Genomic DNA, 21,000 nt, shown 5'->3' with positions numbered 1-21,000 from the left:
ATAAGATCTGTTATTTGGTTTGCTTTTAAATACATCCATTCAAATTTCATATCAAACACAGTTTCGGATGCACAGTTTCAGCACTCATATCTACAGTATGTCCAATTTGGCCACAGTTTATGGGGAAATCGGACAGCACAGGCCACTTTGCAATCATGATTAACGGCCAACTACATTTATATGAGCCTTCATTACAACTGGGACAGTTTAAATCAGATAATGATCGAGATTTATGTGCCGAAGATGCGGCATGTGTGCCGATGGTGCGGCAAGAGCTGATGGTAGAAAGCTGATAACAAGTGCTGCGGCTTTGAGAGCCAAAGGTGCGGCAAATGTGCCAATGGTGCAGCTTGTGTGCCGATGATGCGGCTAGTGTGTCGATGGTGTGGCAAATGTGCCAATGGTGCGGCAATAGCCGATGTTAGAGAGTTGGTAGTAGTTGCTGTGGCTTTGAGAGCTGATAGTGCGGCAAAAGTTGGTCGAAGGTGCTGCGGCTTTGAGAGCCGATGGCAGCACGATAGTACTGGTGCAGCTAGGAAGCCGATGGAGAAGCTGGGGAGCCGGAGACAGCACAGAAGCTGTTGGTGCAGCTTGGGAGCCAATGATGCTGCAAGAGCAGATGGTAGAAAGTTGGTAGGTCGTGTTGCAGCTTTGAGAGCCGATGACAGCACAGTAGTATTGGTGCAGCTAGGAAGCCGTTGGAGGAGCTAGAGAGCCGGAGACAGCAAGGAATCTGCTACGGGAGAATCAGAATCTTCACCAACAATATCCAGGAAAGGTGAACTGCTTGAGGGAGACAAGTCCGCGACTTGTAACAAACATGGATCGCTGGAAATCACTTCATCACAGCCGTGTCTCCTTCGGCATGGTGCTACAGGAGGAGGGGCCATGATAATGCGAATTGCGCTGCCATGACCCATGCACTGGGGCAAGTCTGCAGACAGTATTGGAATACCTGTAGGATCTGAGGGCATATGAGGTCATTTCATAGCTGTTTTGTTATGTATTTGCATATTAGGAAAACATTTGTATTTTTGAGACTTGGATAATGCAGTTCATGTAGCCTTTTATGTGTCTACTCATCACTGAGTATAATACGCACCTTTTACAGTCCTTAGGGTCAATAGCTATTTTACATCGCAACTGGCAGCAATATCAATAATGATTCTGCCGTATATTCACAGGAGCAAATCTCCACAGATCACTGCTACAAACCTGGGAATATATTTTTAGTTCTCCTTTTGTTTTATTGAATGAGATAGTTCATTACTTCAGTGGGGTTATTTTTTAAACAAACAGTCTCATAAAAAGTAAATGTGCTCATACATAATGATAGCGAATTAAAGAGCAAGTAAGGAGTAAGGTGCTTCTCCCCCATGCAGTAGTAGATTCTCAAAACTGAACTGTATCATACTTGCCCAGCTGATCACTGTGAGGGATGGGGCTGGGCAATTATTGTCTTCAGGCCCCGCTCCTTCACAGCATACAGCCGCCAATTACTGGCAAGACAAGGCAAAGCCAAGATGATGCATTTCTCTGAGAATCCCGCCCCTCCATCCCGCTCATTTCACTAGGAAGTGGGCAGGATGTGGGACAGTGCTCTACCACCCCGGGAGTTCTTGGGCTTCCCAAAAATTGTGAGTCGAGGTGCCCATTAGCAAGTGTCTCCTTGATAAATGGGGTATATCTCCTTGTTAAATGGGGCCCTTACTTTTTTAACATTAACTCATGAAAAACAGTCTGCTCTATATTCTTAAAATGGCCATGAAATGATGGGAGCATGTCCATGAGAAACCATTCATCCTATTTTAAATGCCCTTTTCAGGTGTTAGTAAGTGGATGAAAATCAAAAGAATGTGGATGCATGTGAACGAGTCCTTATGGTTCAAATCCCAAAACTAGATTAGTGCTTTTTTAAATTAGGGATAGATCTCAGGTCTGGTGCTTGAGACCAGTGGCGTAACTACAGAGGGTGCAGGGGGTGTAGTTGCTATGGGGTCCACCGCTTGGGGGTGCCTGAGTTCCAACAAGCAAACTGCACTTTTTTTTAAAGATTATTTCAATATAAAGTTTATTTAATCCGGCCCTGCTGCACCCGCTGTAGTTACACTGACCCACTGCCTTCGGGTCTCACCGGGAATCCAAAACTGTGGAGAGCTGCCCAGAACTGGAATCAGTGCAGGAAGGGAGAAGCCCGATGGACAGACCAGATGCTGCCAGAGAGTCTACTGACAGCCTGCCCTGGCCCACGCCCCCCTCCCCCCACTTCCCCAGAGCCGGCCTGAGTCTCCCCACTGATGGTCAGTCTCAGTCACAGATGGACACACTCTGTCCTGAGTCTCGCTGCAGTGTTGCTGTTGCACGCAGTGCTGAGTACACCCGCCCCCGCCCCCCAAGTGCCGGCCAGGCTGTCCCGAATAATACACTGAACTCCCCTCCCTCGGGTGACTTAGGAAAGTCAGTGAGGTGCTACAGGGGGAGTGAGGTGCTACAGGGGGAGTGAGGGCTGCTACAGGGGGAGTGAGAGGTGCTACAGGGGGAGTGAGGTGCTACAGGGGGAGTGAGAGGTGCTAAAGGGGGAGTGAGGTGCTACAGGGGGAGTGAGAGGTGCTACAGGGGGAGTGAGGTGTGCTACAGGGGGAGTGAGGTGCTACAGGGGGAGTGAGAGGTGCTACAGGGGGAGTGAGGTGCTACAGGGGGAGTGAGAGGTGCTACAGGGGGAGTGAGGTGCTACAGGGGGAGTGAGAGGTGCTACAGGGGGAGTGAGGTGCTACAGGGGGAGTGAGAGGTGCTACAGGGGGAGTAAGGTGCTACAGGGGGAGTGAGAGGTGCTACAGGGGGAGTGAGGTGCTACAGGGGGAGTGAGAGGTGCTACAGGGGGAGTGAGGTGCTACAGGGGGAGTGAGAGGTGCTACAGGGAGAGTGAGGTGCTACAGGGGGAGTGAGAGGTGCTACAGGGGGAGTGAGGTGCTACAGGGGGAGTGAGAGGTGCTACAGGGGGAGTGAGGGGTGCTACAGGGGGAGTGAGAGGCTACAGGGGGAGTAAGAGGTGCTACAGGGGGAGTGAGGTGCTACAGGGGGAGTGAGAGGTGCTACAGGGGGAGTGAGGTGCTACAGGAGGAGTGAGAGGTGCTACAGGGGGAGTGAGGTGCTACAGGGGGAGTGAGAGGTGCTACAGGGGGAGTGAGGTGCTACAGGGGGAGTGAGAGGTGCTACAGGGGGAGTGAGGTGTGCTACAGGGGGAGTGAGGTGCTACAGGGGGAGTGAGAGGTGCTACAGGGAGAGTGAGGTGCTACAGGGGGAGTGAGAGGTGCTACAGGGGGAGTGAGGTGCTACAAGGGGGAGTGAGAGGTGCTACAGGGAGAGTGAGGTGCTACAGGGGGAGTGAGGGGTGCTACAGGGGGAGTGAGAGGCTACAGGGGGAGTGATAGGTGCTACAGGGGGAGTGAGGTGCTACAGGGGGAGTGAGAGGTGCTACAGGGGGAGTGACAGGTGCTACAGGGGTAGTGAGGTGTTACAGGGGGAGTGAGAGGTGCTACAGGGGGAGTGAGAGGTGCTACAGGGGGAGTGAGGTGCTACAGGGTGACCTTGGGGAGTCAGTGAGGTGCTACAGGGGGAGTGAGGTGCTACATGGTGTGGGGAGTGAGGGGTGCTATGAGGTGAGGAGAGAGAGGTGCTACAGGGTGAAGGGAGTCAGTGAGGTGCTTCCGGGTGAGGGTAGTGAGGTGTACATGGTAAGGGTGAGGGGAGTGAATATATATATATTTATATATATGTATAAACTTTGGTTGAGACCTGAGTTGGGGGGGGGGCTCTTAAGAATTTTGCTCCAGTTACGCCCCTGCTTGAGACACAAGTAGTAAAACTAACTCCTACCAAATCTCAGATCCCTTACGCTGCATCCCAGAACAATCCTTACCCACACTGTCCAAGTCCTGCCTACTTCTAGTCTACTCTGAAATCATTTTGCAAAAAGAAAGAACTTTACCTTCTCTTGAAATACTGTAGAATTGATGGTAAGAGAGGTGCCAGTGTGGTGAGTATATGATGGCTGTCAGGTGTAGAGACACCAAACCACCGCTACTAAGGATCAGATAATTTAGGGTCAGGGACCAGGTATAGTTGTTCTCGTATCCAGCTGCTTGCCTTTGGTATTAATACTATACTATATTATATGTGACAGACAAACAAAACATATTGTATGGACCTGAAAGAAAACAGAATGTAGTATATAAGGCAGAGAACAGAGTTGTGACAACGTTTGATCTCATTATTATGGTAGGGTTGGGAAAAGCATTGACGTTCTAATCCTCACTAAAACAAACCATAAACTAAAGTGACTATTTGATTACCCCATCTCATTACAACTCAGTAAGAACAAAATAAGAAAGTGAGTATGTTTTTCTTTTAAGAACTGACTACAATCTTAGACAATCCGAGATCCTTCCAGTTCATAAGTTAGGGCCTGATTCAGAGCTGCTCGTAAGCGGCCACTCGTTCGTTCCGAGCGATGTTTGCCCAACTGCGCATGCGTACGGTTTATAATACGCATGCGCGAACTAGTCAGTGCGGCCGAAAATCGTTTGTTCGCTAAATAGCGAATGCCTGCTAATATGAGTGACAGGAGGAGGCGTATGTGGGTGGTAACATGGGAAGGTGCTTGAAAACGGGGAGTGGAGATCAGAACGCAGGCGTGCTTAAAGGTCAAAACGGGCGTTTTATGGGTGTGCATAATTAATACAGCAGCGTCATTGACCACGTCACTGTGCTAGTAACTGAAAGTATCTGTTTAATAAGCTCTCTATGTCCAGACAATGGACCTCATCCAAAGTCGGTCGTAAGCGGCCGCTCAGTCGACCGCCTAACAACCGAGAAACTGAAAAAGAAAGCAATCGCACGACCGGTCGGTCGCAACCAAAGTTACGCCCATACGTGAACAATGCACCTCCTCTAGCTAGCGAGTGATAGCAGCTAGTGATCGAGTCAATCGTTGTCAGTCGTTGTATGTTAATTTTCTTCTGATGGTTGCGGCCGCTTGTGTTATATTGTGCAAATGTCATTTAGTTCATGCTGATGTTTTACTGGTAGTGCGTTTGTAAATAAAAAAGATTTTAAACCCGGATTTTGGAATAATGTTGTGTTGTTGTTAAATGCATGTTAAAATTAACAAAAAAACGCATAGAATAGGCCATCCCCATGAAATTTATTTATTCTTATTATTCGCTAATGTTAACGCAGCTGAATCAATTACAAGCCAATTAGCAGTGTTAATAGCTTCAACAAACGATTATTAGCTGCTTGCATTGTGTGGCTCAAAATAGAAACATCAATCCTAACATCAATAACATTCGATAGTATCGATTGTACTCTGGGGCTTGAGAGAGCACATACCCAACTTCAAGCTGTACGATCAGCCAGGCCACGAACCTGCTCGCAGAGTGATGTTTTACTACTTCCGGCCTTCTATGTCAGTCATAGCAGGTAAATTATGTACGCCCCTAAAACGCCCTCAAAACGCTGAGGCACGCCTGCGCTTTCAGACCACTACCCCCGTCAACACCCACAAACGCCCTTTCATGTCAATCAACTCTCGGAAGCCACTTCCTGCTCATAAGCCATACGATCTACAGCATTTTGGATCGCAAAGCCTCGTACGCACATGCGCACAACTAACCGTGCGCATGCATGGTTTGGAAACATCGGATGCGTATGACCGAGCGGCCGCTTACGACTGACTCTAAATGAGGTCCTATATTCTTAAGGGAACTCTGTTTCTGTAATTTTCTGTTGTTGATAATATGCTGCTTGTGGAGAAACAGGTTCCTTTAACAGCATTTTTTTTAATTTTTTTATCTATTTTGTCACAAATCACTACAACAAAAGTTGTATTATTTTTTTTTTTACATTATAATATACCAGTTTTCTACACACAAAAAAAAGTATTTCACATCTCTACAGTTCTCACAAAGCTACAGTACAGATGAGTCATGTAACTTTCTTTTACCAGTTTATTTTATGACATCACTGGGAGTAGCTACTAACGCTGCACTTGTAGGTTACAAGCACACTAAACTCTGTATGCATATTACTAATGCTATTTAACACCTATATATCCCCAGGGTTTATGCTCCTTCAGGACAGACACATTTTAAAATTTCGTCCATTTACTAGCCAGCGTTTCTGCACCACTACATGCCACCATTAAGAGAAAATATTGAATAAATAGATATTGCTTCAGTTAAAGAGCTACTGTCTAAGGCTAAGCAAGCCTACTGTAGTTGGCAGGTTAATGGTTAACTAATGGCACAAGTATATTAACAAGACTAATAACATGTATTTTATGAGGTGTATTGTGTTTAATTAAATTATGTCCTGTTTGAAAGACATTTACTTAAGACTGGTTATCCACTGGTGTCAGAAAATGCCAGTGCCCGGCTCCAGGTCTACTAGCACCCAGTGCAACACACCCCCTCCCCCAGCCCCGATCCAACTATATCATAAATCAATACTTTTAATCCCCCCAAAAATCCTATTTTTAAAAAAAATGTAATCAATTATTCCACAGATGAGAAACAAAGAAATTCCATTGAGTCAAGCCCCACAGGGGAAAAACACACATTGGACCCCACATAAAAAAACACACACACATTGTCCCTGACAGGAAAAAAAAACATCACACATTATCCCACATAGAGAAAAAAACACCTTTATTGGCCCCTACAGGGAGAAAAAAAGGCACACACACACATTGTCCCCGACAGGAAAAAACAAGCAAACAAATACATTGGTCCCCACAGGGAAAAAAACACACATTGCCCACTACAGGAAGAAAAAACAAACACATTGGCCCCCACAGGAAAAAAAATAAAACACATTGATTCAACGACTGCCCCCACTGGAAAAAAATATAACACATTAATTAATTGCTGCAGAAAAAATAAAAAGAAACACACTGATTCAATGATTGCCCCCACAGCAGGAAAATAAATAACACACACATTGATTCATTGCCCTCAGCCCCTTAGAGAAGACTGAGTGACCTCACCTGCTGGGCTGTCACAGACAGCTGCAGAGTTAATTGCAGTAGACTAGCCTCCAGACCAGTGAGTGCCTCCAGTCACTTCAAAAAGTCCAAACCAGTGAGTGTCTCAGCAAGTCCAGACCAGACCAGTTGGTTGAAACTTGGTCCCACTCCCTCCATTAACTAGGCCCTCAGCACCTCAACACTGTCCTCAGCCCCCCATCAACCCTCTGCACCGTCCTCAGCCCCTCATTACCGCCCTCACCCCTCATCACCATCCTCAGCCCCTCATCACCATCCTCAGCCCCTCATCATCTCAGCTCTCATCACCATATTCAGCCACTCAGTAAACTCAGCCCTCATTACCTCAGCCCTCATCAACATCCTCAGCCCCTCACCACCACCCTCACCCCTCATCACCATCCTCAGCCCCTCATCACCGTCCTCAGCCGCTCATCATCTCAGCTCTCATCACCATATTCAGCCGCTCGGTAAACTCAGCCCTCATTACCTCAGCCCTCATCACCATCCTCAACCCCTCATCACCACCCTCACCCCTCATCACCATCCTCATCCCCTCATCACCGTCCTCAGCCCCTCATCATCTCAACTCTCATCACTATACACAGCCCCTCATCCCTGCATTACCTTAGCCCCTCACCACCTCAGCCTCTCATTACCTCAGTCCTTCAGTGACCTCAGTCTTCATCACCATTCTCAGCCCCTCAGCGTGCCTTAGTGTTACTGACTCACACACTGTGCACGGACAGAGATGAGCCACCTGGAAGAGCCCAGCGCTGCCCAGGCCAGGCTACAAGGATACAGTATGGTGGGCATGGGTCCCGGCTGTGTCTCTCGCACTACACCCACTATGGGGTGGTGCTCCTGTGCAGCTGCTCAGGTGGAATGGGCTTAGATCCAGGCCTGGGACCTGTGCATTTGGTGTTGGTATTGGGTAAAAAATTATATAAACAGTTTCTATGCTTATCTAACAATCAGACTGAACATATTTCCATTAACACCAGTATAACCACTATAAGGAATGTAAGGACCCCAGTAGGTATTCCTGTAGTTTGCACTCTATGACCAAAGGTGATAATTTGATTCACTTTGACTGTATCACACTAGCATCAGGACTGTGATCGCACAGATCCCCAAGTCCTGATGCGTTGAGGGCATAGTCAAATATAATACTCACAAAGAATATTCTATCACGCGGCATGTTCTACTATACACCTCTCTATACTGTCACCACCTTTGGTTGATATAAAGGGCCACAAGTCCCCAAACATTTTACCACAATTGCACAGTCTTGGTTACACAGACTACCACAGCTAGCTGGTTTTACCCAGCTTATAGCAATCAATTAACAATTATAGAGTACACTCTATCGTAATCGTGCAAGCTCGGCATCACTAACTAGCTCGTAATTAGTTTGGTCACCCACTGCTCAGAGCAATCCATTAATAAACATAGCGTAACCTTAACGATCTAATAGCCTCCTCAAAGATCACTTATTTACAAAAGAAAGTACAATGCTGAGTTACAGAAAGGTTATAAAGAACAAAAATTATTACGGGTTACAAAGACAAACATGTTGCAATTTCAAAATAAAAAGGAAAAACTTACACAGAATATAACACGCAGCTTATTCTGTCCAGGAGAAAAGGCAGGACAAATACTGGTACAGGCTTCAACTTCAGCATTGATGCCCCAGTCTGACACAGAACAAAATACTCCCATACGTTATGTTTTATCCCCTGTGCGAACACCCCATGGATGATGTCACAACCAAGTAACTTTTAACCTGAAGTACAAATAACTGCACTTCCTCAGTTACATGAAATATGTTATGTTCATATTAATCTCCATTTTTTAAGCTGTGATATGAGTTCAAGCATGACTGCAAAGTGATGTGGGATTGTTTAGATACCTAATTTTTCCAAACCATATTTACTAATTATTTCCAAACTGCACCTAACCTATGTATAGACTTCAGATACTTGACTATGATTTTGGAAGCTCCTTGCAGTTATAGAAATATCAATTTTACATCCAAAACAGATAACATATGATTTTGTCTTTGATCTGGTTTATGCGCAGTCACACCTGGTGACCAGACTGCTGAGAGCGTGCTCCTGCTGTGCTCGGTGCCAGCTTCCCATTTCCAAGTAATTAATATGCAAGTCTTAGACAATGGCTGAATGATTACACATTTCTTCTACCTGGGGCACCTGGTCTGCATATTTAATTACAGTATCCTGCTCACAGGAACATAATGAATTTATATACTAATGAAACTACACAGGATCACTTCTGGTTTCCTAAGTGATTCACATGCTAATGAAAAACTTACAAAAGGACACGCAGTGTCCTCAACTTTAATTAACAAACCAATTCATTATATATATATATATATACATACACACATATATATATATATTTATATATATATATACACACACACACACACAGTTATCATTTGAGCAATAGTAGAATTATAAATAATAGTCTCTACCATGCCCTAACATGCTTATATCTCTACAAGGAACATCAAAACTACAGTATTTGTAGTATATTAATCCTTGCAAATAAATTCATTATTGCATGATAAATGCGATAATGTAGTATCAAGCATGTCTATAAATCAGGAAATGAAAGGTATTTTGTGGAAGATGATTGAGATCATTTTCTATTTCTTGAAGATCACTTATCCTCTGTCTTGAAATACAATACAAATACAAATAGTAGAAATACAATATTTTCTAATGTATCATTCAAATTTCGCAAATATTTATCAGATCAGGAGAGGGGGATCTGAGAGGCCCCCCATGTATGAGAGCCCCCAAGTATGAGAAAACTACCTCCCATGTTTTCCAGCTTCTCTTTTTCCATGTTACTAGTGAACCTTTAATTATAATTAATTATTTGACAGGGGTAAGTAAATGGATCCACTATATATATTTGAATGGATTAATTAAATTATTTAAATTAAGCTTCTCTTCCTCCTCCACGTAACAACGACACAATGAAATTGTCTGTGGTTTGATGAATGCGCATGCTCCGCTTCTTTCCTGGCACATGTGCAATGCTTCACATTCCAGGGTGTTGGTAAAATTTGGATAAATATAAAATAATATTGCATCTCCAAACTAGTTTCGCAATGCGATGTTGCTTGTAAATCTTGTTACATTCCGTTGATAATTTTTTTAATGCATTATGAAACTCCAAAATAATAGGACAATTGTTTTTGTAAAAATAATGTGAAAATGATATATAGGTCCCCTAAGGCTTAATTTGTTTACTCTGTACTTATTGATATTGCCTTTCTTTACTGACAAGTATGATGCGTGAAAATATTAAAATTGGACCAATGATTGTATAGTAATTTTAAATTGTACTTGCCAACTCTCCCTCATTGTCAGGGAGACTCTCTGAAATAGTAGCAATCTCCCTGACTCCCTGAAGAGTCTAGCAATCTCCCTGATTGCACCTTACCCCCATTATGAAAATTATATATATATATATAAAAAAAAAACACAGAGATATATATTTTCAAATGGAATCATTAGTATCTTTCCTTTCATTGGTTATAAGTAGGGATGTGCAGGCTCGGATTAGTTCGTATTAGAGGCAAAACATCATCTTTCATTGACAAACATCATCATTCCTGGACAAAAGTCCATGAAAGATGACGTTTTGCCTCTTTCTGAGACCCAATTTTTGGCGGGAAAAATCCGTACTTGACGCGAAAATCCGAACTAACCCAAACCTGCACATCCCTAGATACAAGGAACAATGGTCCCTATGGCTACAAGCATTTTTTGAAAAGTATCAGTGTGTTTTCATCAACAAGTAGATCTTACTGACTGCTTTGGGGCTCATATTTATTTGAATGTAAGTTAGTTTTATGACACGCCTCTCAGATGTAGCAATACATGCCCACTTTAACGTGCACTCATAGGTGTTACCAGGCCCGCCAAGAGCCGCGCCGGACCGGGGTAAAAGGGGGTGTGACCTAATCATGGGAGGCGTGGCTATGCCCCCTTAGGTTAAAAAAAAGTTTTGCGCTGGCGAGAGGGGTGCAGTGAGCCCTCTCAGCCCGGCGCATAGTCAGTAGTGGGCGCAATCAGCCTGATTGCTCCCCCCACAGGCATAGGAGACTACTGTGGCTGCTTCTTAGCAGCCGCGAACAGTCTCAGAGTGCAGCCCAGCACACAGCACCGTGTGCTGGGGTTCTGTGATGTAAGAGGGGGGGGAGCTGTGCCTCTCCACCAAGCCTGGGCCCGGGTAATTAGTACCCGCTCCCCCCCTCTCGGCACCCCTGGGTGTTACTTTCACAATCTCCCTGAAATGCTTTTTCAAAAGTAGGCATGTATGATTTAAATGCTACATGATTAGTTATCAGAGCTATCATATCCAACAAAGAGCGCTAAAATAGTAATAACCATATGATAATGGTATAGTAACAAATTGTCACTATACCGGGATCATGTGGTTATTACTATTTTAGCGCTCTTTGTTGGATATGATGGATATGATAGCAACTATGCATGTAGCATTTAAAATTACTAGATAATCATTGGTCCAATTTTAATTTAATATTTTTTTTACATTTTTAGTTTATCAGGGATTATCTCCATTTGTAGGAGCTGCTATTATGTACAGGGCCGTAACTAGGGTAGTGCGGCCGGTGCCATCGCACAGGGCACCGCAGGGCAGGGGACGCTGTTTGGGCCTGTCAAATTTCTGTTTATTATAATTCTCACTTGTAGCTTCCTCTTATTTCATACCCAGCATCTCCTGGCCTCCTCTATCTCTTCCCTGGCCCTTTCCCATGAGGCCATTCCCCTTTTTTGGGTGAATTATGTCCCTTTGAAAAATTAGGGGGGCGCCAATGTTCTTTCTGGCACAGGGCACCAAAAAGTCTAGTTACGGCTCTGATTTTATATATATATATATATATATATATATACACATATATATATATATATATATATATATATATATAAGACTTGCACCATTATAATTTGTATGAAGCATGAAAGACAGTCTTTCAGTGAAGACCCACCTTGTCTGAAAGCTTCCTTCTACACAAACTGAGTTCTGATGTTCATACATCAACATTATCCATGGAATTTACTGGCAGAGCTTTGGTAATTGAAGCAAAGACCTGTATTAAAAAATACTAACATATTATACCATCACATTATATACCACCTCATACATTAAAAGCTTGCACTGTACCATCTCATACTATAACATCTCATATTATACTATCTAATACAATGCCACCTCATACAATACAATCTCATATTACACCACCTCATACTATAACATCTCATATTATAACACTTCATACTATACCACCTCATACATACTCTACTATTCCATCTTATACTGTACCATCTCATACTATACTACCTTATACTATTCCATCTTCTTATATTATACCACCTCATATTACTGTATACTACATTATATTATTCCATCTCATACTGTACCATCTCATACTATAACATCTCATATTATACTATCTAATACAATGCCACCTCATACAATACAATCTCATATTACACCACCTCATACTATAACATCTCATATTATAACACTTCATACTATACCACCTCATACATACTCTACTATTCCATCTTATACTGTACCATCTCATACTATACTACCTTATACTATTCCATCTTCTTATATTATACCACCTCATATTACTGTATACTACATTATATTATTCCATCTCATACTGTACCATCTCATACTATAACATCTCATATTATACTATCTAATACAATGCCACCTCATACAATACAATCTCATATTACACCACCTCATACTATAACATCTCATATTATAACACTTCATACTATACCACCTCATACATACTCTACTATTCCATCTTATACTGTACCATCTCATACTATACTATCTTATACTATTCCATCTTCTTATATTATACCACCTCATACTACTGTATACTACATGATATAATTCCATGTCATACTGTACCATCTCATACTATAACATCTCATATTATACCATCTAATACTATACAACCTACAACTACACATTACCGAACAAGCAACTTTTTACTCGCTGTGTCTCAGTTCCCACGGCCATTCTGAATAACCCTAGGGTTACTCAGAACTGTAATAATTGATTGATCTGCGACCGATGCTACGTCTCTGTACGCAGATGATTGGATTTGCAAAGCCGCAGGTGGGGGGGGTTCACAATACAAATCCCAATGGCTGCGATATTTGCATATTTTAAGGCAGCAGCTGCTTATACGTAATCGGTATGAAATACCGCCGGCCAGCGGTTCGATTCCCGGCAGCGCCTGGCCGACCACAGCAGAGTTCCCAGCAGCGGAAGCCCGACAGCACTGTAAATCCCGATCGTCGATAGGTAAGTATTGACTAACCTAACCTAACCCCCTAACCCTAACCCTCCTTAGGGGTGCCTAACCCTAACCTCCCCCCCAAGTGCCTAACCCTAATCCCCCCTCTAAGTGCCTAACCCTAACCCCCCCCCCTTCCCCGCTGCCTAAACCTAAGTCCCCCCCCGGGTGCCCTAAACCTAACCCTCACCCCCCGCGGCTGACCCCCCGCGGCTGTCCGCTCGCGGCACCTGGCATCCCTTCGATTGGGATGCCGGGCGCCGGTCTCCCGGCGTCGGGGAAATGTCAGGCGTCTACATCTAGACGCCCGGCATTTCACCCTCGCCGGTATATGACAGTCGGGAAGCCGGCTGCCGGTATTAAGACAGCCGACTTCCCCATTGTATACCGCGTATACAGATGCAGCGGTGGCGGCATTAGCGTACATCTCTGAATCAGGCCCTATGTTCACTGAGGTGAAGATGCATTGGACACTATAATCAGTAGAAATCACTGCGTCCCATTTTCAGGCATCTAATTGAATAGCAAAACCCAGCAGCTGCCGGATAAACACCACGCCGCAGGTTTTAAAAAAATCCCGCCCACAATTGGATTCCCCCCATAGGGGTCAATTCAATTAAATAACACTGCATGGAACAGGGCGATGTACACAATGTACAGTGCGCACTTCACCTAGTCATATGGTAACTCAACATTGTGCATTTTTTATGCACCATTATGGGAATGCAAGATATAAATGCACAATGAGCAATGTTGGGTGCTGTTATCAGCATTAAAAAACAGTCATAACGGCACATCACGTTCAGTGCCCCTGCATCGCATTCAGTGCCCCTGCATCGCATTCAGTGCCCCTGCATCGCATTCAGTGCCTCACATTCAGCGCCCCTGCATCCCATTCAGTGCCTCACATTCAGCGCCCCTGCATCCCATTCAGTGCCCCTGCATCCCATTCAGTGCCTCACATTCAGTGCCCCTGCATCCCATTCAGTGCCTCACATTCAGCGCCCCTGCATCCCATTCAGTGCCCCTGCATCCCATTCAGTGCCTCACATTCAGTGCCCCTGCATCCCATTCAGTGCCCCTGCATCCCATTCAGTGCCCCTGCATCGCATTCAGTGCCTCACATTCAGTGCCCCTGCATCGCATTCAGTGCATCGCATTCAGTGCCCCTGCATCCCATTCAGTGCTCCTGCATCGCATTCAGTGCCTCACATTCAGTGCCCCTGCATCGCATTCAGTGCATCGCATTCAGTGCCCCTGCATCACATTCAGTGCTCCTGCATCGCATTTAATTGAGTTGCCCCCTTAGATAGGTTACACATAATTTAGAAAAATAAACTTGGTAATTGTTTTGTCTGGCTGTCTAAAGGAAGCATACAGTTACAAATGAGCACTCTGAGCAGACATCATTTATTAGTGATATCTTAGCAGCCTCCCTGTCTCTACAACAAGGTGTTGTGTACTGTCAGGCTGTACATACAGTATGTAGCTTTGCATTACTAGCTATGCTGGTCCAATTTCATACACATACTGCACAATTTAACAAAGTCTACGCCAGGGTACTTACACCAATATGAAGAACTTTATGTTATTGACTTGCTATTTGTCAAGCTATTAACATATAAAATAATCTAAGTTCTGTCAAAAGATAGAACGAATTATCCACTTCATCTTTAGCCACATTCACCCGTTCCATGATTCACTGCCTGCTGTAAGCTATATCTGGACGTGAATTACATATACTGTACACTATCAGACTGTACCATGTGCCTGAAGAGATAATACAAATGAACATGGTTTTTTTAACCAACTTCTTTGAAATGACAAAAGAATGTTAATGAAAACTAGAGGAGAAACATATTTGCTGAAATGCACTGCTGTATTTTTGTACAATTGTAGTAAATGACTACAATACATCTGCATAGCTTTTCTTATAAGAATGATTGAAAGAATGAATAAGGCTAATATTAAATCCATTAAAGCCAAACTGACGTGTACATGTTATACATACAGCCCTTTACAAGGCAATAATAATTCAAAAAGTGAATTAACAAACATAATTTTATTACCTGTACACATGAAATAGAAACAGTTAATATACACCTAGTGAATAAATAGCTACTTACAGAAGTCCCCAATGATACATATTCTGAACAACCAAAATGTAATCCTCTATCTATACTTACAGAAACAACAAGGAAAATGAAGAAAGATTACCAAACAGAAATATATATATATATATATATATATATATATATGTATACATATATATATGATAAGAGGGGCTCTGTATATATATATATATATATATATATATATATAGCCCCTATTATCAGAGCTGCACTATATATTAGATCAGTGGTTCCCAAACTGTGCACCGTGGCACCCTGGGGTGCCTCAGGACACTTGCAGGGGTGCCTCAGGTTGGTGGTCCGAAACCAAATCAAACTATTTGTGGTCAATGTAATGTAAAAATGTAGACAAACAGAAGCACAAACCTGTTCACCACCATGTAACTGAACCTAAGGGTGACAGGTCAGCACAATTTACTTCACTTTACTACATTGTTTTCTGAATTTCTCAAATTTTTGGCCTAGGGGTACCGTGTAAACAATGCTGATACTCTAGGGCACCTTGGTTCAAAAAAGTTTGGGAACCCCTGTATTAGATAGTTAGTTTTATGGTAAATATGGTAAATACAGCCCTGAGTAAGTCAGAATGAATCAGTCAGGAAGTCACCCTAACATACACAGAACATACATATCAGACTGGAGGAACACAGAAAACAGATGTACTGAGCATTCCTCCACAATGAGTAGAGAAATGATTCTGGTTAAACATCACTTACGTCTAGCATATTTATTTAGCAGTGAACAATTGAAACAGTTTCAATATATTCCAGTTGCCGGAGGGTTATTTATTTGTAAATTTATGAAGTACACTTTTTTGTTGTTGTATAAATTCTGGATACGTTGTGTATTCATGTCAGTGTATAACAGCAGAATATGATAGCTACCATGATATGACATATATAGTTTCTCCTAGTAAAGTAATAAAGAACTAAACAATACAAAGTACACATACTCATACTATAATATCAATGAACTTGCTTACAGCCAGGGACACTAGCAGCAGCCACCCATCACATACTTTACATCCATGTTGCTGGATACCTGTCTTATCTCTAAGGTGCTTATATGTTATATCTGCCAGTGAATACTATGAGGGTGCAATAGTACAGTAGCTGATGTAAAGTATGTATGTATGTATATGTGATACCACTGCCTGTTATACCCATACTTACCTATGTTGTCAAACCTGTAACATGAATGTGTAATAATAATAATAATAATTAGACAGGAAGCTCTTATTACCATTCATACAAATTATGTTCCTCAAAGAATGGAATGTAAAGATTCAAATAAAAGGTACAGTAAAAGGTAAGACAGTGAGCCAGAGATTAGCTGAGATAAAGTACTTGAGAAAATACAGAATTCAGCGCATCTGCTGCAGGAGTGAGAGGGGACAGAGCTGTCAGTCACCAGTTCTATCACAGATAGTCATAACAAAGAGGTTCTGCAGCAGCTATAGGATGGGAAGACCACTCTCCGGGAATAATATATTCAGTCATGAATAACTAAGATAATTGTTTGGGAAGAGATGACAAAAGAATCTGCACAATGTATTGCTACATTGTATGGATTAGCAGAGGATGAAGAGAGAAACTGCAGATCTCATAGAAAAGTTGAAGAAACTTCCCTACCGTCTTGGACATAGTGGCAGGAGCAGGATGTGATTGCTGGAGAGACAGAGCCCTGTATGACTGAGAGAGTGCAGCACTCCCCGGGGCAGGATGTGATTGCTGGAGAGCCCTCTTGTGAGAGTGCAGCACTCCCGGCAGGAGAAGGTATATAGCTGGCCGGGGAGACACGTAGCAAAGTCCATGCACCAACCTTTCGCCTCCTCTCACTGGCCCCGCCCCTACATTAACCATCTGTGATCAGGGTGACTGGGTGAGAAAGCTAGGGGCACTGAGAAGGGCTTGCAGCCTGCCCTGCACAGGGGCCGGGTTGGGGCGTCTCATTCTCCTTCGTCCAGTCCCACTCCCTATCATATCTCCTCCCTTACAGTCCTAGCCGTGATTCCGTGAATCCTTTCCACACAGACGGCAGTAACACAAGGCTAACACTGTCACTCCTTTCTCTAGGGGAAAAAAAAGTATTCAGTGTAACCTGCAGGTTAGCCTACAGGTCACATATGTATTACAGCGTCATAAAGGTTAGTCATAGCTTTGTAATGTAAAGTTCATTGTATCAGAGTCATTTGGGCCCTATGGGGTCCATTTATCATTAAATATTATTCTCCGAAAACAACCCTGAATGTATGAAGTAGGACAGCAAAAGGTATCTTCGCTATCTGCTGCAGTTCTTCCATTTCCGCCAGCAGTCGCAACCCCCACAGGTTTCTATGGGAGATACAATGCTGCCAGATTTACCGAACTTAGGCGCTCATTCAGAGGCGGTCACAAGAAGCGATCACTCTCTCTGAATGAGGGCGGCCTCTTATTTTTTTTAGTGCGGCCTCCTGGTCGCTAGCTATGCTGTGGGTTACCACCCACAGCTTAGCGACCGACCAGGGTGACGGTTGCGATGGTCAAGACTATCACGACCATCGGGGCTTGTGACAAGAACCTAAGGTTGGGTCTCGGCAGCCGCAAGCCCCATGGAGCTTCCTGCTCGCTCCCCACTGACATCACTGCTGATGTCAGTGCGGCCGCCCACAAAACGGCAGGCGTTCGCTTGGGAACGCCTCCGTTTGTGTAGCCACCCCTCCCGCCCCGCCTACAAAACGGGTCGAGCTGTCGATCAACATCTACAGCCGGTCCTTTTGTAGTGAGCTCTCTCTCTCGCTCCGGGGCTTGCGCACGCGCAGTGCGGCCACTGCGCGTGCACTGGGCCTAACCATCGACCCGGTTGCGAGAGCTCAGCGCTTGCGACCAGGTCTGAATGAGGTCCTTAGTCCCCGTGGCTTACGCCATCCGAAGTGTCTAATATGATTTGTAGAGCATAACAAAAATGACCTGTATAGCCTAGCACTCTATAACAAACAAAAATAAAATAATAGGATAAGTGTTTTATAATATTATTAATGAAGAACCTTATCCATTTTTCCTTTAATATGTGATTAATGAACCTCCCTGTCCTCAACAAGCCATGGTGACAAAGGCAGTCTATTTATGTGTCAGAGCTTACAATCTATATCAGCGCTTCTCAGTATCGGACTGGAGCATGACGGGCCCGGGATAATCAGTAATAAGGGCCCAAGCTTAAGGGGTGTGGTCATCCATCAGAGGGTTGGCTAACCATTAGGCAAATCTTGGTGTAGATTCTATAGAAGTGAACTCAGGGCCTGATTCAGACCCGCTCGCGAGCGCTGAGCACTCGCAATCGGGTCGATGGTGCCCTAGTGCGCATGTGCACGATGGAGGGAGCTCAGTTGTGCGCATGCGCGAGACCCACATAGCGACAGCCAGCGACCATCTTTTTGGCCGCTCGCATAAGCTGTGGGTGGTCACCCACAGCTATGCGAGCGGCCAGGAGGCTGCTCCAATTTTAGGTAGGAGGGCCATGATTCAGAGCGAGCGCTCTGGTTAGAGCGTCCGGCTCTGAATCAGGCCCTGAGCCCCCTTGTTAATCAGTTGTCTTGCTCCACCAGGTAACTGACTGTCTAATAGTGTAACAATTTATAATTTGGGGTCTGAAACCTGACACCTAGAGGAGGGGGTGGGCCCACAGGCAGTGGGGCCCACCGGGGATTTCCCCTATACCCCTGTGAGCCAGTCCAACCCTGGCGCTTCTCAAAAGCCAGAGCAGTGCAGGCGTCTCAGCATCATGACATCTGTAACGGAGGGGGCGGGAACAGGCAGCAGTGCAGGTATCTCAGCATCATGACATCTGTCACAGAGAGGGGGTGGGAACAGGCAGGCAGCCGCAGCAGTGCAGGCGTCTCAGCATCATGACGTCTGTCAAAGAGAGGGAGCCGGAACAAGCAGTCACAGCAGTGCAGGCATCTCAGCATCATGACATCTGTCACAGAGAGGAGGCGGGAGCAGGCAGTCACAGCAGTGCAGGCATCTCAGCATCATGACATCTGTCACAGAGAGGGGGCAGGAACAGGCAGGCAGCCGCAGCAGTGCAGGTATCTCAGCATCATGACGTCTGTCACAGAGAGGGGGCGGGAACAGGCAGGCAGCCGCAGCAGTGCAGGCATCTCAGCATCATGACATCTGTCACAGAGAGGAGACGGGAGCAGGCAGTCACAGCAGTGCAGGCGTCTCAGCATCATGATGTCTGTCACAGAGAGGGGGCGGGAACAAGCAGTCACAGCAGTGCAGGCATCTCAGCATCATGACATCTGTCACAGAGAGGGGGCAGGAACAGGCAGCGGCAGACTCAGTAGGACGGGAGACCAAGATGAAATGGAGAGGAAAGGAGGCCTAAGGTAGGTAAACTACAATGGTTACAGTGAATGGGGGGAGAGGGGTGTTTTGTATGTAAAGAACCACTGCGAGTGTATGTTTTTCGTACAATACGGTTAATTTACATTTATTTTACTATCTTTAAAATTTTGCAACATGTATGTTGATGTCAGTCTTCAGTGTATCACATCAAAAAACAGTTTAAAAACCACAGATCTATAGCAGGGCTGCAACTAGGGGGGCTAGGGGTGCGCGTGCACCGGGTGACAGATTTGAGGGGGTGCCGCAGGGCCGCTCCAGGGTCATGAGGAACTAGCGGCGGTGCAGCCGGTGCAGTCAGTGGCAAGCCAGGCTCTTTGTCGTCTGATGAACCAATATTTCTGAGAATGCAGTATATTCACTAGGCACAAGTAACATTACAGAGGCGCCTCATGCCTCATGACTCATTGACCTAAGTAGATCCTAGTGAATTTATAAGTGTACTTTTAAGATAAAACTGTCTGCTGTGCATTGGCAATGAGTATACAATACTTTAAGCGTAGCTTTATTCTTTACTATTATTTGTTTTTTCCCTCGCCTTTTGAACTACAACTTCGGGGGGTGCTAAATTACTGCCTTGCCCCGGGTGACAAAGCTTCTAGTTTTGGCCCTGTCTATAGTATGTATTTAAACTCACACAGCTGGTTGTTGACTGACTGGACAAATCGCATTGACACCCATCATCTGCAGTCAACTACCAAGGCAAGCTCTGGCGCTTCAGCGGACTATAGCTGAGGGAGGGTTTCCTCTGTACTGTGGTATGCTAGTCCGGGAAAGTAGATTCATTGCACAAGAAAGATGTTTTGGCTGCAATTCTTTAACCCTTCTACAAACTGTTCCATATAAGTCCCTATTGCATTCATTCTGAAAATAGAGTGTAAAATGTCTGACATTTTTTATGTACACTGGAGGCATGGCCAGAAGGGCTGATGAGCTGGACCGGTCGCTTCCAGGTTTGGCCGTGCAGCTCCGTCTTTTGGCGCTCTGTACGGCAGGCATGCCTAGAAGGGGCATTACGTGAGGCCACACCCCTGTGAATTGTGGCACGCCCTG

At 44.6% G+C, this 21,000-nt stretch overlaps 1 protein-coding gene across 1 annotated transcript in view; it reads right to left on the bottom strand.

Moving 5' to 3' along the window:
* The window catches only part of LOC148439505 (bifunctional 3'-phosphoadenosine 5'-phosphosulfate synthase 2-like), a gene marked incomplete at its 3' end in the record, with an annotated part of 67,638 nt that extends 50,261 nt beyond the window's left edge, over window positions 1-17,377 (bottom strand). The window contains exon 1 of the mRNA XM_088464663.1: window positions 17,194-17,377. Coding sequence (XP_088320789.1) covers window positions 17,194-17,205 — 12 coding nt within the window. The remainder of the gene's footprint in view (window positions 1-17,193) is intronic.
* Window positions 17,378-21,000: the final 3,623 nt, after the last annotated feature.

Source organism: Taudactylus pleione, unplaced genomic scaffold (genome assembly GCF_031769625.1).
Source record: "Taudactylus pleione unplaced genomic scaffold, aTauple2 ptg001745l, whole genome shotgun sequence".
Classification (NCBI taxonomy): domain Eukaryota; kingdom Metazoa; phylum Chordata; class Amphibia; order Anura; family Myobatrachidae; genus Taudactylus; species Taudactylus pleione.
The sequence above is the reverse complement of the archived record's forward strand: the minus strand, read 5'-3'. Positions and strand labels throughout refer to the sequence as shown.